This window comes from Macaca mulatta, chromosome 11 (genome assembly GCF_049350105.2).
Source record: "Macaca mulatta isolate MMU2019108-1 chromosome 11, T2T-MMU8v2.0, whole genome shotgun sequence".
NCBI lineage: Eukaryota > Metazoa > Chordata > Mammalia > Primates > Cercopithecidae > Macaca > Macaca mulatta.
The window spans coordinates 61,769,010-61,790,878 of record NC_133416.1 but is presented as its reverse complement, the minus strand read 5'-3'; the positions used below and the strand labels follow the sequence as shown (position 1 = coordinate 61,790,878).

Sequence of the window (21,869 nt, the reverse complement as noted above, 5' to 3'; positions counted from 1 at the left end):
TGCTGGGAGCCGGGAGCTGAGCGCGCCGGGCTGGGGCCGGGGCCGGAGCGGAGCGGAGAGGGAGCGCGCCCGCCCCAGCCCCGAGTCCCGCCGCCTTCCCTCCCGCCGCAGCGCGGGCCCAGCGGCCGCCGCCCCAGCCATGGAGCAAGACAACAGCCCCCGAAAAATCCAGTTCACGGTCCCGCTGCTGGAGCCGCACCTTGACCCCGAGGCGGCGGAGCAGGTGCGGAGCAGGGCGGGGCGGCAGGGCACTGCCCAGCCAAGGACGAGGGACCCCTGGACTGGTGGGACCCAGGATCCCTGCCTAGTCCTCCCTTAGCAGTGCGCCCTTTTGAGGACGAACGCTCAGTTTGCGGGGGGCGGGGGGTCTTCTGTCCCCTCCCCCACCGTCGGAGCCACATCTCGAATCTGTGCTTCTTTGAGACTGACCGAAGGAAGAGCGCCTCCACTCGATGCCTGGCCCCGCGAGAGTTGCTCTCTTCCTCCCAGCCCTGGGGGAGGGGGCCTGCTTGAGGACACGACCCCTCCCTCCTTAAACAACCCTGCATCCCCCACCCAGTCAACCCCCACCAGAGTTTCTGAGCTTGGTGGTGGCGCTGAAGGGAATCAGCAGCAATGCGGGAGGGGTCTGGGGAGGGGTCGGTAATGGAGAGGGAGCCTGGAAGGGTGGGAGTTGGAAGAGGAGAAACAGCTTCCGTGTCTCCTCCTAACTGAGGGCCACCTTGCTGGGCTCCGAAAGTGATAACAGGAAGGGACTGAGGACCACTGAGAGGGCTGGGGCTCCGGGGAGAGGGGAGAGGGTTGGTCGAGTTGTAGGCTGAGGCTCCGTTCTTCAGGTCTCCACACACGGTCCTTATTCCCAACTCCTGCCCTTTGGAGTGGGGAGTCCGGGTGGGACAGAGCCAGCGGCACTGGGAGGCCAGAGGTGAAGTCTTTACAGGGGCTGGGGTCCAAGCTGAACAATATGCAAGGGAGAAGCACTGTGACAGCCTTGGCTCAAGGGGTGGGAGTCCAGGGCCCTGGCCCAGCCTCCTAGCCTGGTCTATTTTTAGCTCAGAGCAGCCTGGCAGAGGGGGCAGTGTATGAGAGTGTGTGAGCAAGTGTATGCCTCCGTGAGAGTGAGCGTATGTGTGGAGAGGGTGGCCACCCGTGGTCCTTACTACTGCTCGTTTGCCAAATATTTGCTTATTTGCCTATTGCTCCATCTCTTTGTAATCTCTGTCCATTTGCCTAGACATTCCCATTCCTAAAGAATATCAATTTCCCACAAGGTCAGTTCTCTGTTTCTCCCAACAAGCTGCCAGGCTCTGGCTAGCCACCGCCCCCCACCTCTCTCTCACACACACCCAAAAAAAACTTTGTGACCTCTTGGGATGAGGTGGAGAGAGTGTTTTTTGTCATTTTTGTTGCTCCAGCTGTTTGGTAGAGTAAGGTCTGATGTGAAGGGAAGGGGGCCGGGGTACACACACTCTCCCTACCACTTTGCCTTCCCAATGTGGAGACAGGGTTTGGTACCTGCGTCTCCGTCCACCGCCTCAGAGCTCTAAGGTGGCAGTACGCGAAGGATCTTGAAGCCTCACAAATCTGTAGAGGATGAGGACGGAGAGCCATCAGCATGGGGTGTGTTCACTGGGAGTCAGGGGAAAGGCTGCTATGCCTGGAGGCAGGGCATCAGCCAGGATAGCCTCAGACCCAGGAAAAAGGGCTCAAGAGTCTGGACTGTGGAGGTTGGGGATGCGGTTCCAAGGAGAACTGCCTCCCACTGGCACAGACAGGGCCTGACACCTGTATCTGGTGTTGGAGGAGGCAGGTGTAGTGGGTGGGTAGGGAGGAGGAGGGGGAAGGCCAGCTGGTTCAGGGATCTAGGAGACAAGGGAGGGGCACAAGACAATCCTGAGGAGTCAGAGGGAAAAAGAGAGCCAGGACTTGGGCCTACTTTTGCTAATCTTCAGAATCTGTGTCTCGTAGGCCTGAAATTCTTCCTGCGGCCTGACCTCAGCCCCTCCTGCTGTGTTAGGCAAACAGCTCCAGGCTTGGCAGGTGCTGCTAACCCAGACCAACACGGGAGGGCAAAAGGAGTTGGAAGCTCTGAGTTATAGAGCACAGAGTGGCAGGGGGTGGAGGGGTGCCCACAGCTTCCAGATCCTTGGCATGACAGCTTTGGAAAGAAATCCGAGGCGAAGGTATCACATGCTCCTGACAGCTAGGATTTGGGATAGGTGTGAGAAAAAGAAAAGAGACCATCTACTTATTTCCCACTAGTTCGGATGCCTGGGAGGTACCTCAGGAAGCCTGACTTTCCTCCTTTCTGCTGTAAGGATATCACAATTCCCAAGGACTCTGAGTGCTTAGAAACCTTGTCCAAAGGAAAGGAATAGGTTAAGGAAGTGATGTGTCCAAGACCAGACAGCCCTGCTGCCCTCTGTCATACTTGCAGTCTCCTTCTTGGGCTCCCCACTCTGATGTTATCTCAATCCACTGATCGCCACTCCACCCTCTCCCTGTCTCTTCCCCTCTTCCACCACCACCACACCCTGCCGCTCCGGGATGGAAAGAAGTAGAAGAGTCTTCTAGTCGAAGGATGGCCCCCACCCCATACACATGAAACAGATGGTCCCCAGCCCATGTGTATCAGGAATGTCCAGAGACGACTGACAGTTAATGTCTGTGCAACTCATCCATGTGCACACTTACACACATACACAAAGGACTGGTACTGCAGGGACCTTGAAATGTCACCAAAAACAGATGCCACTGAATTCTCCTGGGAAAATGATGCCCTACCCCCACAGACCCTCATTCTATGCATCATGTTTCTTCTTTGGAAAGAGTCCCCCCTCAGGCTTAAACAGCCCATCTTGCCATAGCCAGCACCCCCCACTTTTCTGGGCATAGAGAAGGGCAGTGTTCACCTCCGTCATCCTCCACGGCCAGTAGTGATGATTCTAAATAATGGACACGCAAAGATAAGAGTTTGATCATTCAGTGTCCTCACCCTACTCCTCTCAGCCCAGGATAATTTTAGCCCTTTTCCCAGCCCCATTAGCCTTCCCTGCCCACTGCTAACCTAGAGGGTCTTCCTCTAACCCCCATCCTTCCACTTGCTTCCAAGCCTCTAAAGCCGCCAGAGAAAGGGGAAAAACTACACCTCCCAGGAGTCCTTGGACTGACTTCAACAACAATCAACTTTATTGGCAGCATGACAAAAGAACAACAGTGGAGGCAAGGGGACTCAGAGGCAAGGCAGTCAGTCAGCTTTATATGTTAATTTCTTCGACTGGGACCTGGAGCCTAGGATAAGATTTTTCAGCTAAACTTTGGGCCCTGACCAGGGTCCTGCCTAGGGCTCCTCCTTGTATTGACATTATATTTACCATGACGAGGATTCCCCCAACCCCATTTCTTGACAAATCAGAAAGGCAGTGTATCCAAGGATAGAGGGGACATTAGGGAGTGAGGGGTGCAGGCCAGAGGAGATGCACATTCAGATCCTCCTCTGTGCTGTCCTCCCAGGCTGGGGGTTGCTTGAAAAGGATGCTCTCTGTGGGCACTGTCACACAAAACGTTAACGTCTGCTTGGGGAGTGGGTTAGAAGACTGAGAGAAAGCGCTGTGCCCTCTTAAGTTATTTCTGACCATTGATCCAGGATGGACGGAAGGACAGCAGGCCAGAGATCAATGCATTAGAGCAGATATAGCTTAGATGGAGAGCTGGGGCCAGGACCAGCGGAAGGTGGAGACACAGAACAGGGGAATGGGGGTGTGCAGGGAAGGGAAGTGGTCTTCTGGGTCCTTAGGATTAGCCCTCCCCACGGGAGGAGGAGGAGCCCAGGGATGTTCACCCTGGGTCAGTCCAGTATAACGTCGCGGTTTTTTTTCAACTTTTCTTTTAGATCCAGGGGGGTACATGTGCAGGTTTGTTACGTGGTGCTGAGGTCTGGGGTATGATTGACCCAGAGAGTGAACATAGTACCCAATAGGTAGTGTTTCAGCCCTTGCCCTCCTCCATCCCTGTCTTGTATTCCCCGGTGTCTATTGTTCCTGTCTTTATGTCCATGAGTACTCAATGTTTAGCTCCCACTTATAAGTGAGAAAGTGCAGTATTTGGTTTTCTGTTTCTGCATAAGTTTCCTTAGGGTAACGGCCTCCAGCTGCATTAACATGGCATTTTTTGAGGTGTGTTAAGTAGGCTAGCCTGGATTATGTTACTGAGTGGTTTTGGGTGGGGCTTTGATGCTTCCACGTGTACTTGACCTCTTCGCCATTTCCCACCGTCCCTCAGATTCGGAGGCGCCGCCCCACCCCTGCCACCCTCGTGCTGACCAGTGACCAGTCATCCCCAGGTAAGCCAAAGGATATGTTACTGAAGGGGGTGGGGGCCACTATGGCAACAGGTCCCAGTGAGAAGATGGGTGCTAGATGGAAGAAGAACAGCTCTGAGAAGGTGGGGATGTCCTCAGTCCTGAAGGCAGGAAGGTGATGGCTGGATTGCAGAATATCCTTTGCTTTTGGAAAGAGGAGCAGTGCTAGGAAGGGGAGGGAGACCACCTGGCTCCTAAGCCCCCCAGGAATTGGGGTGGTCAACTGAGTGCTGGTTGCTGCGGCAACAGCCTTCCAGGTTTCTCCAGCAACTGAGATGCTGCTACCCCCACCCCCAGAGGCAGTGTCAGCTGTGAGGGGGAGGGACCGCCTCCACCAGCTCTTCACAGCCCCCAGAGAGGGAGGGGAAGGTTAGAAGCAGCTCAGGGAGCAGCTGAGATTCTGGTCACCTGCATTCCCCTCAAGGTATGGGGAGAAAACAAGGTCTCACAGAATGGTAGGGAGCTTGACAGGGGTGTGGAAGAGAGCGGGTCAGGCTAAGAAGCTAGGCTGGAGTTCAGGATGCCAGGGTCTCCAGCTTGCCTCCACCTATACCTTCCAGACCCTGCACAGAATACATTTACTGTTCTCTATCACTGTTCCCTCCTAGGCAGGGCTTAGTTCTGGCTGACCCTGGGGTGGAATGATTGGAAAGAGAAAGAGACATGATACTTCAGAGGAAGAAAACAAGCAAAAAGACCACAGATCCTGCCTTTGGGGATCTCCAGGTCTGAGGCAGAGATGCAGACACGGATGGACCACAGAGCCAAGGACAGGACTAGATGCAGGGGGATGGAGGCAGCGGAAGCACAGGAGAGGAGCTGAGGGGAGGAGGTGTGGGGCAGCCATGAGGGCCAAGAGCCTGGGGGCAGATGTGAGGGACAGATCAGGAGGAGCGCGGCTGCAGAATCCCCTCCCCTGAAAAGTCAGCTCTATGGGGATCCCTGGTTTCTTGTCCTTATCACCCTCTCCTTTTCCTGTTCCCTTCAGAGATAGATGAAGACCGGATCCCCAACCCACATCTCAAGGTGAGCGGGCCCATCCCAGTGAGCCCAGCCCAAACAACCCCCACACTCATTAGGGGATTATTCCTTAAAACCCTGCTGCCCATCTCTAGGATCTTTTTGACTCCCGCTTCCCTGTACCCCTACCCCCCAAATGTGCATGAATGAACATATACACATGCACCACACACACACTCACACACACTCACAGTCTCCTTGCTCACCATTGTCGAGGTGGTTGGGGAAGCAGGAGTTTTCTTCCCCCACTTTTTGAAGCTCACACCTACCCCAAGCTCCAATCCAAAAGCCTGGCAAAGCAGAGGAGGAAGGCAAGGGGGGCTAGAAGGCATGGGGGACTAGAGGGCAAGGGGGGCTGGAGGGCAAAGGGGGCTGGCACCTATCCTCTGTGCCCTTCACAGTCCACTTTGGCAATGTCTCCACGGCAACGGAAGAAGATGACAAGGATCACACCCACAATGAAAGGTTCGCAAGACCCCTCCCATCCCTTTTTCTCCTCTATGCCTGAAGCTGGAGAGTAGACCGAATGCCCTTTGGAAGGGAGGTCGTTAAATCTGCCTTTATTATGGTAGAACTGTTGCTAGATGAACTGAGGCTGAAATCCCAGTTTTGCCACTGACTAGCTGGGTGATCTGGGAAAAACTGCTTAACTTACTGAGCCTTGAATACTACCTCATTATGGCAGATAAAATAATATATGTGAACTCATCGGCACAGTGCACAACATGTACAAGGTACTCAAATTTTTCTTGAATCTAAATTGAGCCTTTCCACCTTCCCCCAGGGAAGACCATGTATCCCAGCAAGTGAGGAGTATCCCTTGTTCTTAAAGGCTCTTCTCCTACACCTCCCTTGTCTGTACTTTTTATGGTCTAGTTTTCATCCCTCCTTACTGCCAGCTAATGTCCCTTCCTTGTTCAGATCTCAGTGGATGGGAAAGTCAAACACCTAGCAATGTGTGCTGAGCCTTTAGTGGGGCTGTTGAATCTGGGGGCCCACAGGGGAGATGCTAGGCAGTCATATCCAGTGTTCCCTCCCTTTCTGTGTGTCCCCAGAGCTCCAGATGATGGTTGAGCATCACCTGGGGCAACAGCAGCAAGGAGAGGAGCCTGAGGGGGCCGCTGAGAGCACAGGAACCCAGGAGTCCCGCCCACCTGGGATCCCAGACACAGAAGTGGAGTCAAGGCTGGGCACCTCTGGGACAGCAAAAAGTATGTTCAGGCTGCCTAGTAGTAGGCAAAAACCGTCTCAAGGATATGGATCTATTTGCATGTTCGGCATACATTTGAATCTTTACTTTTCCTTACTGAGTGACACCAAGCCCTCCCAACTTGAACCTCAGAGCCCCACTGTGGCTACATGGGGGGACCCACCTTCAGGGGAACAGCAGTCACAGGCCTGAATCCTGGCTCTGCCACTTGCTACTTTACCAGCCGAGAGGCCTTGAACGACTTAACCTCAGAGTATAAAATGATAATGAGGGTGCCTGTTGCAGTGGGTTGCGTGTGACTATTAAATGAGACTGGCTCTTGGCACAGCACCTGACACATACAGAGCATGCAATAAGTGGAAGCTGGTAGCAGGGCGCTATGTCCCTTATCCTAGACATATTCCAGAATTCAGAACGCCTCCAATTTTGTGAAGATACAGTACATAAGCTGTGTATCACATAGTATTCCCAGCAGAGAACCCTACAATCAAACACGTAATATTTCTGCAACCCAATGAATGGTCTCACTAAGCAGAATAAAGAATAAAAATAGCCTCCTATGAGTTCATGTCGGGTTTAGACACATATTGAGTTTTGTTTTTTCAACTGTTTTTTCAACTGTTTCAAGGGTTTATTCTTTCCAATTCGATTGAAGATTTTGAAAAAGTGAACCTATAGTAGTAATTGTGAAAAAGGAAAACCCTGTTGGTCTTGCCTGATTGCACCCAACTTGATCCTGGGCCTCTCTCAGGGGCCACTGGGGTACAGATGCAGTGAGGAGAAGCAGTTCCCTCCCTAACACCCTTATGAATGCCACCCCTTCCACCCCTATTTTCCCTCCCCAGAGCCTGCAGAATCCATCCCTAAAACTCAGCAGAGAGGCAGTAAGGAACCCAGCACAAAGGAACCCTCAACCCATATACCACCATTGGATTCCAAGGGAGCCAACTCGGTAAGACCCCAGGGCTGGGCTGCCAGGCCGTAGGAGAGGAGGCTAATACTGTGGACAAAGGCAAGGGGCTAATATTTGGAGTCTAGGAAAAGGAAAACAAAGAACCAGCTTCAGTCCCTGAGAAGTTATTCTTTATGGTAAAAGGACTTGCATCTCCTCTGACAGACAAAGAAATGGATAGCTGCAGCAAGAAGGTTTGAGGTTAGACTTTGTGTAGGACTTCTGGCTCCTGGAATGGGTGAGAGCAGTAGGTCGTGGATTTTTTGATAAAGGGCATTTGGAACCCGAAGGGCGATCCTCCCCTGCCCAGCTGAGGTGGGCAGTGGCTCTCCCTGCCTGGAGGATGCATTGATTAGGTAACTTCCTGAGCTTTGATTTTACAATCCCCAGCCCCCTGCATAGACTGGACACGGGAAAGACTGCTCTCAGACATCAGAACAAGCTTTCTGACACATTAGATGTTGACAAAGGGGATGGCCAGAAGGGGAAGGGACAAAATGACCCTCTGGCCTCTCAGCTTCTCTTTCTGTCCCCCTTCCCCCATAACAGGTCTGAGAGAGGAGGAGATACCTTGGGATCAAGACTGCAGTTGGGGAATGCATGGACACCGGATTTGTTTCTTACTCCTTCACTTTTGGGGAAAATCTCTTGTTTTTAAAAAGTGATAAATTTGGTGTTAGGTCCTTGGCACTTTCCTTCTTTCCCAACTTGGAGAATCCTTTCTCCCTGCCTTCTTGCCCTGCCCTCTCTGCAGCCCCCACCCGCCTGCCAAGCTGCCTCTGGGAAGGAAGAACAGAGGAGCTGGGCAGAAGCCTCGAGCAGGGAAGAGTTCTTCCCCTAGCCCTGACTTTACTTGCTGTGGGAAGAGAGATGAGGGTCAGATAGGTGGGAGGACTAACTTCCAGGCTGCCAAGAAGGAAGAAAAGCCCCCGGTTCTCTTTTCTTATTGAGGAACGATCTGACCACCTCACAGGCCTGCCCTGCAGCTGGAACACTCGGCGCTCTAAGGCCTGTGCCGTGTCCAGCTGTGACTGTGCGGTGGGCTCCATCTGCTGGACAAAAGGGGAACTGCACCATGGCACTTGGCCCATGGGATAGAGGGTGTGGTGGGTGTACGGATACCTCCTCGCCCGCCCTCCAAGCCTCAGCTGCCTTCCTTTTGGATTCCCAAGCTTCAGGATGTGTTCCCTCTTCCAGCTGTGGGACCGCTGTCCGTTATTCAACCCGTTAGCAACAGTGGATAGAGAACACAGTGGCTATTAATGAAGAGGCCCGTGCTGGAGACTGGAAGGGTTCCCTTGTCCTAGACACTGAGGACAGATAAGACAAAAACCAAGCATACGAGAAGAAACTGTCTCAGATCTCACGGCCAGGCCTCTCTCCTGCTGCTGTTTTTGATTTTCCTAGGTAGTGGGAGAGAGGAAAGGAGGGAAGGCAAGATTCTTTCCCCCTCCCTGCTGAAGCATGTGGTACAGAGGAAAGAGCAGAGCCTGAGAAGCGTCAGGTCCCACTTCTGCCATGCAGCTACTGTGAGCCCTCGGGGCCTCCTCCTGGGCCTCAGCTTGCCCAGATACATACCTAAATGTGTGTGTATATATATATAAAAGGGAGAACACCTCACCCAGATTTTGTCCCGCTGGAAAGAGTGTATGTATGTGAAGATGCTTGGTCAACTTGCACCCAGTGAACACACACAGTCAGGCCTGGTCTCCCTTCTTTATTGTTCTCTGGCTATAGCAGGGGTCTGGGAGACCAAGGGCAGGGGTGAGTCACATGCATCTCTGCCCTACTCGGGGTGGGGTAGGGTGGAAGTATCAGGGTAGCAGGTCTAGGAGACCATGGATATGGATTTTGCATGAACAGGGCCCACTGTACAAATGCATGGTTGGTATTTACAGGAAAGAAGGAGGGCAGTCACCTGGACTTTGGCCTTTCCCGGGGCAAGGTGGGGGCAAGGAGGAGCCTGAGGAGAGGAAGGGGCACCGCGCCTGGCTGGGTTCTCTCCAGAGGACAGGAAGGCAGCAGCCCTGAGCCCCTCCTCCATCTGCCTTTCACCCACCACCCCTCACTTGTCTCAGGGGAGGAGCTTCTTAGTGCCTGCAGCTGGGCCAGTTCTGGGAAGTGGAAAGGAGGGGACAGACCCTCTCTTTTAGCAACGCAGGATTACTGGATTATACCTCACCCTCCCCAGGCACCCTTGACCCTAACCCAGCTGGTGTCGATACATCCTGAAGGTGCTTTGCTGGGGAGATCTCAAAGCACATTACAGACATTAGTCGGATGGGAGCCTCCCAGCCCCAGGCGAGAGGAAGGAGGCAAAGGGCTCAGGACTCAGCCAGGGCAGGTGACAAGCCCCAGGGTCCCAGACCAGTCCCAAGGAAGGTCCCAGGGCAGGCCTCCCGCAGCCCCTGGTCACAATGGCTCCTTTTTTCCCAGTCACTGTATCAGAAAAGGAGAGAAGGAAGATTGCAGAGGATCAGGCTGGAGATGGGGCTGAAGCAGTGCAATTCTGGGGTGAAGAGGATGTCCTACCCACCCCATTCCCAGGTCCTAGAAAGGTACCATGCCCTGAAGGAACCCACTCCCCTTCCCACACATAGGGCTCTGAAAACCCCCAGATTTCTATCCTATTCCAGCCCTTCCCAGGGGAGGAAAAGGGGGACCCAGACCTGCCAGCTAAGATCTGGGGTGGGGGGCTGAGGGAACCCCCAAAATGTATTGCTTAGAAACTTGGAGGCAAAAAGGATGGGGGAGGTCCCAGGGGGCTGGCTTCTCTGACCCTCCCCCAAGGCCCTGGGAAGCCTCCAGAAAGCTCCCCGCTCCCTGGCAGCCACCTGGCCATTAAGAGAATCCAGAGGCTAAGGGATGGGCACAGTGACCATTGGGAGCCTGAAGTTCCCCATTCTTGCTGCCGGGACATTAAAGTGCGCCCCAGTGGGTGTCAGGTGGGGAGGGGCCCTTTCCCCAACCCCAAATCTCTGGCATTTGGCCTTCGGGTGGGTTGTTTCTTCCACAACCACGCTCCCTTGGAGCAGATGGGGGAGCCAGTCCTGATGGATGGTGCTGATGACATCAAACACTTTGGACTCAATGAAGACCTGGGGAAAGAGGGAGGAACTTCAGTGCCCTGAGCTTGGCCTTCACCTCCAACCTGACCTTCCTTCTCCAAGTCCTGATCCTCACTCAGTCTCGAGTAGAGTTGTGCAAAAAATGCCCTTCAGAAGGGTGCCTAGCCAAGGGGGTGAATAGGGGCTGAAGTCGCAGTCATGTTTAGCTGCCCTCACTGAGCCGTGTGCCCTGGCTGGGCTCCTTTTTCCCTAACTCTCCCTAAGGTGCGGTGCAGGTTAGCTGTCACCTGGCATGGGCCCACACTGTTCTGCTGCTTTCTGAGAAACTACCTCCTTTCTTCCCGCAGGGACTGGGGACAGAAGAGGGTGGGAGGATTTCCCTGCTCCACCCACACTTTGGCTCCATTCTATGTCTTCACTCCCTCCATTTTACTGCTCAAAGGAGGGAGAGAGAATGTCACATCTGTTGGAGCCCAGAGACGACCCAACAAAGATGCCACGATAGACACCAGCTCTGCTATGCCCTCCACCACAACAGGTTCACCTGGGCCAGCCCCAGGGCTAGTCCAGATTCCCATTTTGATTGTGTTCATCTTCAGCAGGGGATGGGGGTGCCTCTTCGTCACAGGGGGACAACTCGTCAATGGACATCTGGTTGGTGATGCCTGTAGAGGAGCATAAAGGAGGCTGAGCTTAGGCCAAGAAGCATTCTTCCCCAGAACCCAAGGAGTATGTGGAGAAACAAGGGATTCTCATCCATCAACCTGCCTTTAAGCTGAACTACATTCAACCCATCCCCACTTGGGACGAGCCTCTGTAGCCATGCTAAAACTCAGAACCCTCAACACCACCCTACCACCCCCTCACACAGGAAGAGATTTCCCAGCCAGGGCCACCAAATTAGCCAAATCTGCAGGGGCCCCATTTACAGGGACCACGGTGTGCACACGGACCCTTGGGTTGTGGAATATCTGGCTGTCTCTATCACCTCTAGAGCCCCCATTCTTAGAACATCCCAGGTCACTGGGCCAGTCTTTCCTGTGATCTAACTGGTCTGATCAGCTCCATTCCCAACTCAAGGAGTCCGGCGAAGGGTTTCCCCAGGAGCTTAAGAAAAATGGACATCCTGGTGCTCCATGATCCACCCACACAAGTTCTCACCCCCACCCTCTGCCACGGTGCCCACCACTTGCTGCCCGTTCCTTCCATTTCTGCTTGTTCTCCTGAATGTGCTTGATCCAGGTGGAACGAAAGCTGACCACATCAGGGTTGGGGTCTCCCACTTCCACATCCAGAGAGGGCTGGCGCCACTGAAAGCTAGAAGCAGAACACCCCAACAGCCCCAAGAGGTAAGACCCAGCCCACTCCAGAACCACCTTAGCCCACTCATGGAAGACCAAGAGAAGGTTCAGGGAACTTTGTCTTCCTCTTTTCCTCTACTAGATATTCCCCAAGTCCCTGTCCCTCTCCCCCTCATTTCACCCCTCCCTCTCCACATCTTCCCTCCTGGTAGAAGGAAAATTAAAACAAGATTCTCCAGAAGGCAGTAAAGACAGCTAATGGAAGAAACAAAAATATGGTCAAGGGGAGCACAGGCACAGGTCACACCCTTCTGATCCCATCCTTCTGCCCCTGACGGCAGAGGGACTCCCAAGCTCGAAGCAGCCTGCCTCCCCACCATCCCACCACAACTGTGAGTCGGTCCTCTCCGTGAGTCCAACTCCCTCCCTACCACCGCCTTCCGGAACCAGGACAGCTGGCTACCCCAGCCGCCCTCACCTGGGCTGGTTTTTAGACTTGGAGTCCTCATCCGCCAGGGGCTGAACACTCTTCTCTGCCACATCAGTCAGCACAGAGAATGTGGGCTCCACAATGAAGTCGATGAACCCTGCAGTGGAGGAGCAATGCCATAGGGATGTCTCACTTTTATCTGGAGGGCTAGGCAGAGGATGCAGCTGGCATTGCCAGGACCCCTGGCTCCTTATGAAAGAGGCCGGAGAGGCAACCTGGGGCGGAAAACTTCCCAATGCGGGGCAGGCTTTGGGATGATGTCTTGGTGCCCCAGAGAGCTCCTCCCTGCCATTGCAGCCCCTGGCCTCCTATCCCAGGAGCCCATGCTCTAGCACAGTAGGCTTTCCTCTACAGGAAGAATGGTTTGGGGGATTGAGGACTTGGAGCAATCCTGACCCAGGCAGTATCTTTTCCCCTTCCCAGTCCTCCCCTTCCTGCAGGAGAGGACACTCACCTATCTGAGACTGTGCCACCAGCGTGGAAGTGCGGTCACAGAGAGGAGAAAAGGGCAGGCCCAACTCTGCCTCCTTGTCACCCTAGAGGAGACAGCAGGGTAGGAAAGCTGGAGAGGATACCTCAGACCTACCAGATCTGGGGTACAGGTGGCAGGTGGCAGGGGTGGGGGGTTGTGTGAAATTTTTGCAATGTTGACCTGGAAATGAAATATATGCAAATGAAATATATGCAAATGAAATGCAACTATTGTTAGGCTTTTAGGATAATGGGATTTTACCCCAAGGATTTGGTATCAGGTCAGAGACTACAGGTAGCAAAAGGAGGATATGGAGTATAAGTGGGGAACTTAGAGGGCACAAGGGGAGAGAAGGCCCCCATAGGCACAGGGGAAGCAAAGATGCTACACTACCTGGCGGAAGAATTCCTCCATGAGGGCCTTGGTCCAGCGGCTGTGGACCGACCACTGCTTGGTTGGGTGGCTGATGTCAGCAGCATGGAGCAGTAGCGATAGGGCCTTGGGCTTGTCAATCCTGGTTGGGGCGGGTGGCAAGGGAAGGGAGACTGATCTTTAAGGAAAAGGAAACCTGGACCATTCCCTAATTTCCCATGCACACCCTATCACACAGCTTCTTTTTTGTTGGGTTTTTTTTTTGAGACAGGGTCTCACTCTGTTGCTCAAGCCAGAGTGCAGTGACACAATTTCAGCTCACTGCAACCTCCGTCACCTGGGTTCAAGTGATTCTCCTACCTCAGCCTCCTGAGTAGCTGGGACTACAGGCGCACATGCCATCACACCCAGCTAATTTTTGTATTTTTTTGGTAGAGACAAGGTTTCGCCATGTTGGCCAGGCTGGTCTCAAATTCCTGACCTCAAGCGATCCACCTGCCTCGGCCTCCCAAAGTGCTGAAATTACAGGCATGAGCCACCACGCCTGGCCTCACATAATTTCAAACACCCTCCAAAGCTACACACACACACACACACCCCACACACAGACACACACACACTTATGTATATTTAGGTAGCAGCACAGGTTAGTAGCTAAGAGCCCAGGCTCTTAGAATCAAAGGGCCTGGGTTCACATCTATACCTACCACATGTTAGCTGTGTGACACTGTGCAAGTTACTTAAAATTTCCATATTTCATTTTCTTCAACTCTAAAATGGAAATAACAACCCTACGACATATCAAGTAGTTCTGAGAATTAAGTGACAAACAACAAATAAGTATTCAGGAGAGTGTCTAGCACATAATAAGTGCTCAGTAGATATTATTTAGAATAGTAATAATAATTATTATACCCTCAACAATAACCCGCTATGACACCGCATACCCTCCCACACATAAACACCATACACAGAGATTAACACACACCTTCAGGACACACACAGAGTCCACTCACACACACATTTATACATTCCCACCCACTTTTAAGCAGCATTAGATGCAATTATGGCATTTGTTCTGTGCATTTGTTTAAACCTCATATGACTCTCCCAATAGCCCTAGGAGACTAGGAAATAGGGGCAAGCTGTTGTTGGGGGAGGCATGTCATTTCCACCATTTCAGAGGTAATAAAACTGGGGTCCAGAAGGGTCGAATGAATTTTCCAACATTCCAGAGTAAGCCTGTCCTGGAGCTGCAATAAGAACCCCCATCTTAGATTCCCAGCCCAAAGCACTCTCCAGTGGATCAGCTGCCTAGGGTGTATGTAAATGTAAGGCCACACACACACACACCCCCCCACACACACCACATTTACACAGAGATGCAGTCGGATACCTGGAGCCAGTGGAGTCTCTACATCCAGGTAAAGACCTGGCACACCAACTACCCTTGTGTATACCCCCAGTCCACACAGCCCTCCCTCTGGCCTGGCCCCAGCCACACCCCACCAGATGCCACCTCTCCAGCTGTTGCAAGGCTGTCTTCATGGTCTTCACTTGCTGGAAATGGCAGGACATGTCTGTGGCCAACACCATCTCGATGACCAGGGCTCGGAGCTCTCTGAGTGGACATAAAAAGAGAAGCGATCGGCCCCCTCAGTGCTGCTGGGCAGGAGGTCCAGGAAGTGGAAAATGGGGTTTGTGGTAAGGGAGGCTCTTAGGGATGCCAAGTACTGGCTTCTGCTCACACAAACTCATCCTTGGTGAGGTTGATGAAAATGTTCAGCTCATCATCCTGCATCAGTCGGAAGACAGAGCTGATGTGGTGATTCTCCAGCACTGAACGATCATTGTACAGGATGGCACATTCTGACCTACAAAGCCACAGGTCATCATGACCACCCCCTGTGAAAAGGGACTCTGGCAACCTCCCCCACCTCCGCTTGGCCTCTCCTGCCCCTGCCACATCCCCACCCCTCACTTGGTCTGGATGTGGAAGCTGTTGGTAGTGCCCGTGTGCTCATAATCATGGATAGCTGCAGCAAAGACGATGGCCAGGACCTCAATCTCTGACAAGCAGTGCTACAGGAGGAAAGAGAAAGAATAAGAGAGGGCTGATGCCTGCTGGTCACTGCCCAAGAACCTCCACACACAGGCTAGACCACTCATCCCATCCCTTCCATGCTTCCAGGCCAGCTCTTGGTTAATGCAGCCAGGTTTCTCAGCTCCTGGAATGGCCAAGGACCTTCCTCCATCCGAACCTGCAACATTCCCATTGCATCCCAGCACATGTCCCTAGCACTGTCCAAGAAGTTTTAGTCTACCTGGGAATTCTCTAGAATGAGTTTAATCCAGTTCGACTCTGCAAAGGCTTTGGAGTGCCCAAGAAGAACCAAAGAGGAGAAATGGAAATGGGAGTACACTCTATACCTCCCAGTTCTGTAGCCATAGGCCCTGAATCACAGAAGAATCATCTCCAGGACACTTACCACCATCCCTGTGCGGAGCAAGAAGCAATGGACTGTCTGGGTAACATCAGCTGCATGGATCTGGTTGTGGTAAGGATTCTTGTACTTCCCATAGCCTGTCTCCAAGGCATCCAGGAAACTCATCAAAAACACAGTGGGAATCTGCGGTGGGGGGTGGGAGAAATGGAGGTATATCAAGGATCTGCAGGAATGGTGGTGACTACAGACCAAGATCAACAACCTCAGCTTTCTGTAGAAGGCAGTGTGGCATAGGGAGAGAGCACAGGACCTAGTCAGGTAAACCTGGCTCATATCCTGCCTCTACCACCTGCTGGCTGTGCAACTTGGGAAAGTCACATGCCTCTCTGTGCCTCAGATACTTAATTGCAGAATGAAGATAATACCACCGACCTGGAAATTAATGAGATAAGTACAAGGCATTTAGTAAATGCTCTCTAAAGAATAGCCATAATTATTATTATTTCCCTGGAGATTTCAAAGAAAAGGAAAACTTCCCTCCTACCTTCCAACCACCCCACTCCATCCCCAAATCTAAAACCATGAAGAAGGGCTTGGAAGCAAGGGAATGAAGAAGATGACCTAGAGAGGACTCTTCCAGCCAGATGTGGGTTACCCTCTCCTTTGAGAAACTCTCTGACCACCTACCGTCTACATGCACCAGTACCCCCACCCTCAGTCCCACAAACACACACAAAAGCACCATGAGCCAGAGCTCTGTCCAGCTACTCTGAATTCGGTCCCTGTCTCTGTATACACCCTTAGGGTATGTCTGCCTCCTTCAGAAGGCTCAAGGCTCCCAGAGGACAGGACTAGGGATCTGTCCCTGAATCTCTGGAGGCTAGGAAGGGACAAAGGTTCAGGACTCGGGAGGTTTCTGTAGAGATGAGCAACACAGTGACAGAGACACAGAAGAAGCACCACTAGTCAGTCAGACCCTAACATCCCCCACCCGCACCCCTGGAGGGCTGTGCCCCAAATTCAGGAAATTTTAAAGGACTGTTTCCATGACGACTGCCCTTGCTTTTGCGTTGCCATGGCGTCCCTGGAGGGAAGGGAAGAAAAAGGGAGGAGTAGGGGAGGGGCTAGGTGCCCAGGAAGAGAATGTGGAGTTTGAGAAGGGCAGCTGCTACTGGCCCTACCATCAAAGAAAACTAAAACAATAAGCACCGCCTCCTTCCTCTAACTGCCTTGGAGCAAAGCAGACTGGGACTGGGCAAACCCAACCCAAAACAGCTACTCTTGAGGTCCCCCAAACCCAGTACTTTCAGGTAAGGAGGCAGACTTTTAGGAGAAGCTAGTGACTGAAGTCTGAGAGCCAGTTTGGAGAAACATGAGCTGGGAAAAGTCTTAGGAAAAAGACAGTCCTGCTATTCTCTGTCCTGGAGAGGGCAGGAATGGAAAGAAGAGAGTAAAATTGCAGAACAGGCTTCCAGAAGGCACTTAAGAAAATTTCAACTGAGCATCTCAGGAAAGTTTTGGAAACTCCCTAGGGAGTTGTAAAAGGCGGAGTCAAGGGTGGAGGAAGGGCTCACATGCACAAATAATTTGTTCTAGTGAAGTGGAGGCAGAGGACGGATGGAATGACCTCCCAAAGATGGCCTGGGAGGGGACTCTCCACCTGGACTCCTTTGACCACCCCTCTATGGCCCTTCAGATCATCCATGTTTCCCTTCACCGTAAACACCTGCTGCTCCCCAAAGTGCTGACCCAATATCCCCATTATGGCTCCTCAACCTCCCTCACCCTCTACTTCCAAATGTGGTTTTTCCAGTGCAAGTGTTTTCTTTTTTCTCCTGGCACTTTTTCCCTCCCAAAAGATGCTCCCTCCTGGTACAGAATCTAGGAAGGACTTTACTCTCATATAATTCTTCCCATCCAGACAAGCTGAAGAGCAAATGAAGTTCACACACCGTCCCCCCGTCATACAACCCCACCCCAGCCTGTCAAGAGCTGACCTTCTCCATAAAATTCCTTGCACAGAGACCAGAACTGGGGGACAGGGGAGGGAGTGGTCAGTTTTATCCAGGAAACACATGGATTCCAGTCCCAAAGGGCACTGGCTGACAGCATCTGAACTCCAGGCCTCCAGTGTCCACACTGCAAGTCAGCCTAGAGAGGACAAGCTGGGGGGAGAAAGCAAAGCGAGAGGGAGCAGAATCCCAGGCTAGATGGTTGCAGACCTAGAATCTCCCCCTAGAAAGCAATTAATGAAGTCTGGAACTAAGACTGCGGCAAGTGACAGAAAAGGTAGACTGGGCGTGGGCGTGGGGAGACTTCCCTGCTGTTGAGACTGAGTGAGGGGATCTATGGAATCTGTCTGTTGGGAGGCTTTTAGAACAGGCATGAGGGGAGTGGAGAATCCTGCCTGCAGGTAGAGGTAGGATGCTGCCCAACCTTGAAGCGGCTGATGAGGTTATGCCGAGTCAGCAATTCAAAAACAATGGTCCTCAGGGCATGGTCATCTGCTGCCCGGTTCAAGGAAAAGACATCAAAGCACCAGAGATCCAGGTTCTGTGGAGAAACCATAGATTATGTTGCTTTCCAGCAGCAGCAAGGGTTGAAGTTAGACTTCAAGAAGGACTTCCCATGAGTACAAAGTCTTGATAAATAGGAAAGCAAAGAGATGGTGAAGTGTGCCTCTTTCTTCCCATATATCCCTCAGTATGGGAGAGACAGGAAGTCAGGAGTTTGCTCCTAGAGTGGGCAAAAGCTGTTTTGACGAATGTGAGAACAACAGTTAAAAGGGAAGGCAGGCCGGGCGCGGTGGCTCATGCCTGTAATCCCAGCACTTTGGGAGGCCAAGGTGGGCAGATCACTTGAGGTCAAGAGACCAGGCTGGCCAACATGGTGAAACCCCATCTCTACTAAAACTATAAAAATTAGCTGGGCGTGGTGGTGGGCACCTGTAATCCCAGCTACTCAGGAGGCTGAGGCAGGAGAATCGCTTGCAGGGAGGCGGAGGTTGCAGTGAGCCAAGGTCACGCCACCGCACTCCAGCCTGGGTGACAAGAGTGAGACTCCATCTCAAACAAAAAAAAAGGCAGGCAAAAATCATGCCATAAACAGGGTCTAGAAGTCCCAATGGCTATTCCATCCCCCAACCTTCTCCTCTTTCCCAAAAACCCAGAGATCACCTTGAAACAGTTGAGGACCGCAGTAGAATAAGTGGGGCCCACAGAGGTGTATGTTCTCCGGAACATCCTAAGAGAGAACAATGAGAAGAAGCCCACATATGAAGGTCTGGGAGTGGAGGTCTGGCCAGCTGGGGATATGGAGATGAGCCATGGGATCATATGGCTGGTGGTCATGGAAGACCAGGGTGGCTGGGAAAGAGGGACACAGCTAAAGGCAGAGGGAGGCTGAGTGTGGGCGAGCCTCACCGTTCCACGAAGATCCCAGCCTGCACAGCGTGCACAATGCTTCGGAACTTGGGCTTCTCCTCTGCTCGGCGGCCTTTGGCCCGGGCCTGCTGGGTGAAGGTGGAGGCCAGCCAGTCCCGCACCTCCGAAGGCACGGCATCTGACCGCAGCTCCTGCAGCTCGTCCTCCGTGTCCAAGATTTGCCTGAGACCCCAGAAGGGGAGTCACAGAGGAAAGACAGCAGGTGCTTCCACAGCCCAGAGACCCTATACCCAGTCATACCCCACATTTAGTAACTCTCATGCCAGCTCTCTCTCTGTCTTCAACCCTGTTTCCTTTCTTTTTCTATATCTTTTTATTTCTCTAACATCTCCGATAATGGTCTCTGTGTGAGGCAGTGAGCATCCCAACTATGAAAGCATTTAAGCAGGAAATGGAATGCATCTTTCAGGGATGCTATAGAGCAGCACCATCCAATAGAAATAAAATGCAATGGAAATAAAATGCCGCATATATGAAATTTTAAATTGTCTAGTAGGCCACATTAAAAAGGGAAAGAGAAACAGATGAAATTTACTTTAATGATAAATTTTATTTATTTTATTTATTTATTTATTTATTTATTTATTTATTTATTTATTTTTGAGACATAGTCTCACTCTGTTGCCCAGGCCAGAGTGCAGTGGCACGATCTCGGCTCACTGCAACGTCCGCCTCCCAGGTTCACGTGATTCTCCTGCCTCAGCCTCCTGAGTAGCTGGGATTACAGGTGCCTACCACCACACCAAGCTGGTCTTGAACTCCTGACCTCAGTTGATCCACCCGCCTCGGCCTCCCAAAGTGCTGGGATTATAGGCGTGAGCCACCGTGCCCAGCAATAAATTTTATTTTACCTAGTACCTCCAAAATATCATTTCAACATGAAACCAATAGTGTGTGTGTGTGTGTGTGTGTGTGTGTGTGTGTGTGTGTGTGTGTATTTTTAGACAGGGTCTCACTTTATCGCCCAGGCTGGAGTGCAGTGGCGTGATCACAGCTCACTGCAATCTCAACCTTCCCAGATTCAGGTGATCCTCCCCCCTCGGTCTCCCAAGGAGCTGGGACTCAGGTGCACACCACCATGCCCAGCTAATTCTTTAATTTTTTGTAGAGACAGGGTTTCATCATGTTGCCCAGGCTGGTCTCGAACTCCTGGGCTCAAGCAATCAGCCTGCCTCAGCCTCCCAAAGTGCTGGGATTACAGGCATGAGCCACCACACCCAGCCTTATAAAATAAATTAATGAGACACCAGCTGGGTGTGGTGGCTCACGCCTGTAATCCCAGCACTTTGGGAGGCCAAAGCGGGCAGATCACCTGAGGTCGGGAGTTCGAGACCAGCCTGACCAACATGGAGAAACCCCACCTCTACTAAAAATAGAAAAATTAGCAGGGCATAGTGGCGCACGCCTGTAATCCCAGCTACTCTGGAGACTGAGGCAGGAGAATTGCTTGAACCCTGGAGGCGGAGGTTGCAGTGAGCCAAGATCGCGCCACTGCACTCCAGCCTGGGCAACAAGAGCAAACTCCATCTCAAAACAAAAACAAAAATAAAACAAAAAACAAATATATATATGAATAATATATCTTACATTCTTTTTTCTAAGTCTTTGAAATCCATCACATATTTTACATACACATCTCAGTTCCTACTTGCCACATTTCAGGTGCTGGATAGCCACCCAGGATGGTGGCTCCCATGCTGGGCAGCAACGTCTGGAGGCATTCCACACTAGAATAGATGAGCTTTAAGGCGCCTTCCAACTCTGAAACAGTCTTCTGTCCTTCTTGATATCTGTGCTTGTCTCTATCTCTGCATCTCTCTGTTTGCCTCTGCTTCTTTATCTCTACTACCACTATTTCTCCCTGGATACCTGGAGCTCTTTTTTTTTTTTTTTTTTTTTTGAGACAGGGTCTTGCTGTGTCACCCAGGCTGGAGTGCAGCAGTGCAATCTCAGCTCACGGCAACCTCTGCCTCCCAGGCTCAAGCCATCCTTCCACCTCAGCCTCCCAAGTAGCTAAAACTACAGGAGCATGCCGCCATGCCTGGCTAATTTTTTTTTTTTTTTTTTTTAGAGACAGGGTCTCGCCATGTTGCCCAGGCTGGTCTCAAACTCCTGGGCTCAAAGAATCCACCCATCTTGGCCTCCAAAGTGCTAGGATTACAGGTGTGAGCCACTGTGCCCAGCCACTACCTAGAGCTCTTTATATCTGGTCCACCCTGTCTCTTTCTTCCTGTCTCTGTCCATGCCACACGTGTCTATCTTTGTCTTAACCCCTCTCTCTGGAACACTATGTCTGACATCTTTCTCCTTCTCTGTCTGTCGGTCTCTCTCACCGTGTCTCGTCTATGTAGACGGCTTCCAGCAGAGAAGCTGTGTACTCCAGATTTTTCTTCAGCTCCTCGATGTTTACCTCCCCATTCTCCAACTGCTTCACCATGTAGCGCAGCCTGCAGGGAGCAGATACAGAGAGGCTGCTTAGGCACGGCTACCTTATCATGAGAACAGGATACCCCCTAATAAGGTACATTTTACAGAAACATCCTCAGTCTTTCGTAAACAGTTAATAATTTCAACATTAATAATAATAGCAGCTAATGTTCCTTTTTAAATCTCAGGCTATTGCCACTGCCTGTATTATCTACACCCAAAGTTTAATGCCAGGTTTTTCTGACTCCGTCATCCCCACTACCAGCTAACCTCTCAAAACCCGCTCTTTAGTCAGTGCTTAGTCTTG

At 51.9% G+C, this 21,869-nt stretch overlaps 2 protein-coding genes across 13 annotated transcripts in view; one reads left to right on the top strand and one right to left on the bottom strand.

Annotated features, from left to right (window-relative positions):
• Positions 1 to 33: 33 nt before the first annotated feature.
• On the top strand, positions 34 to 9,173 carry PPP1R1A (protein phosphatase 1 regulatory inhibitor subunit 1A). Its single transcript, NM_001266966.1, is given in 7 exon segments — positions 34 to 223; positions 4,282 to 4,342; positions 5,349 to 5,386; positions 5,782 to 5,845; positions 6,436 to 6,591; positions 7,436 to 7,542; positions 8,092 to 9,173. Coding segments are annotated over 7 exon segments (516 nt in total). The 5' UTR covers positions 34 to 139; the 3' UTR covers positions 8,098 to 9,173.
• A 71-nt stretch (positions 9,174 to 9,244) lies between these two features.
• PDE1B (phosphodiesterase 1B) overlaps positions 9,245 to 21,869 on the bottom strand; it is a 29,631-nt gene continuing 17,006 nt past the window's right edge. For 4 of the 12 annotated variants that reach the window (XM_077952631.1, XM_077952627.1, XM_077952632.1 and 1 more), the window contains 14 exons: positions 21,469 to 21,582; positions 19,115 to 19,200; positions 18,869 to 18,935; positions 18,129 to 18,245; positions 15,735 to 15,875; positions 15,227 to 15,327; positions 14,994 to 15,119; positions 14,765 to 14,866; positions 13,267 to 13,387; positions 12,856 to 12,937; positions 12,390 to 12,498; positions 11,797 to 11,927; positions 11,155 to 11,275; positions 9,245 to 10,640 (listed from right to left, as the gene is read on the bottom strand). In XM_077952631.1, coding sequence (XP_077808757.1) covers positions 11,172 to 11,275; positions 11,797 to 11,927; positions 12,390 to 12,498; positions 12,856 to 12,937; positions 13,267 to 13,387; positions 14,765 to 14,866; positions 14,994 to 15,119; positions 15,227 to 15,327; positions 15,735 to 15,875; positions 18,129 to 18,245; positions 18,869 to 18,934 — 1,200 coding nt within the window. In that variant the 5' untranslated portion in view covers position 18,935; positions 19,115 to 19,200; positions 21,469 to 21,582 and the 3' untranslated portion in view covers positions 9,245 to 10,640; positions 11,155 to 11,171. 12 annotated transcript variants of the gene reach the window in all.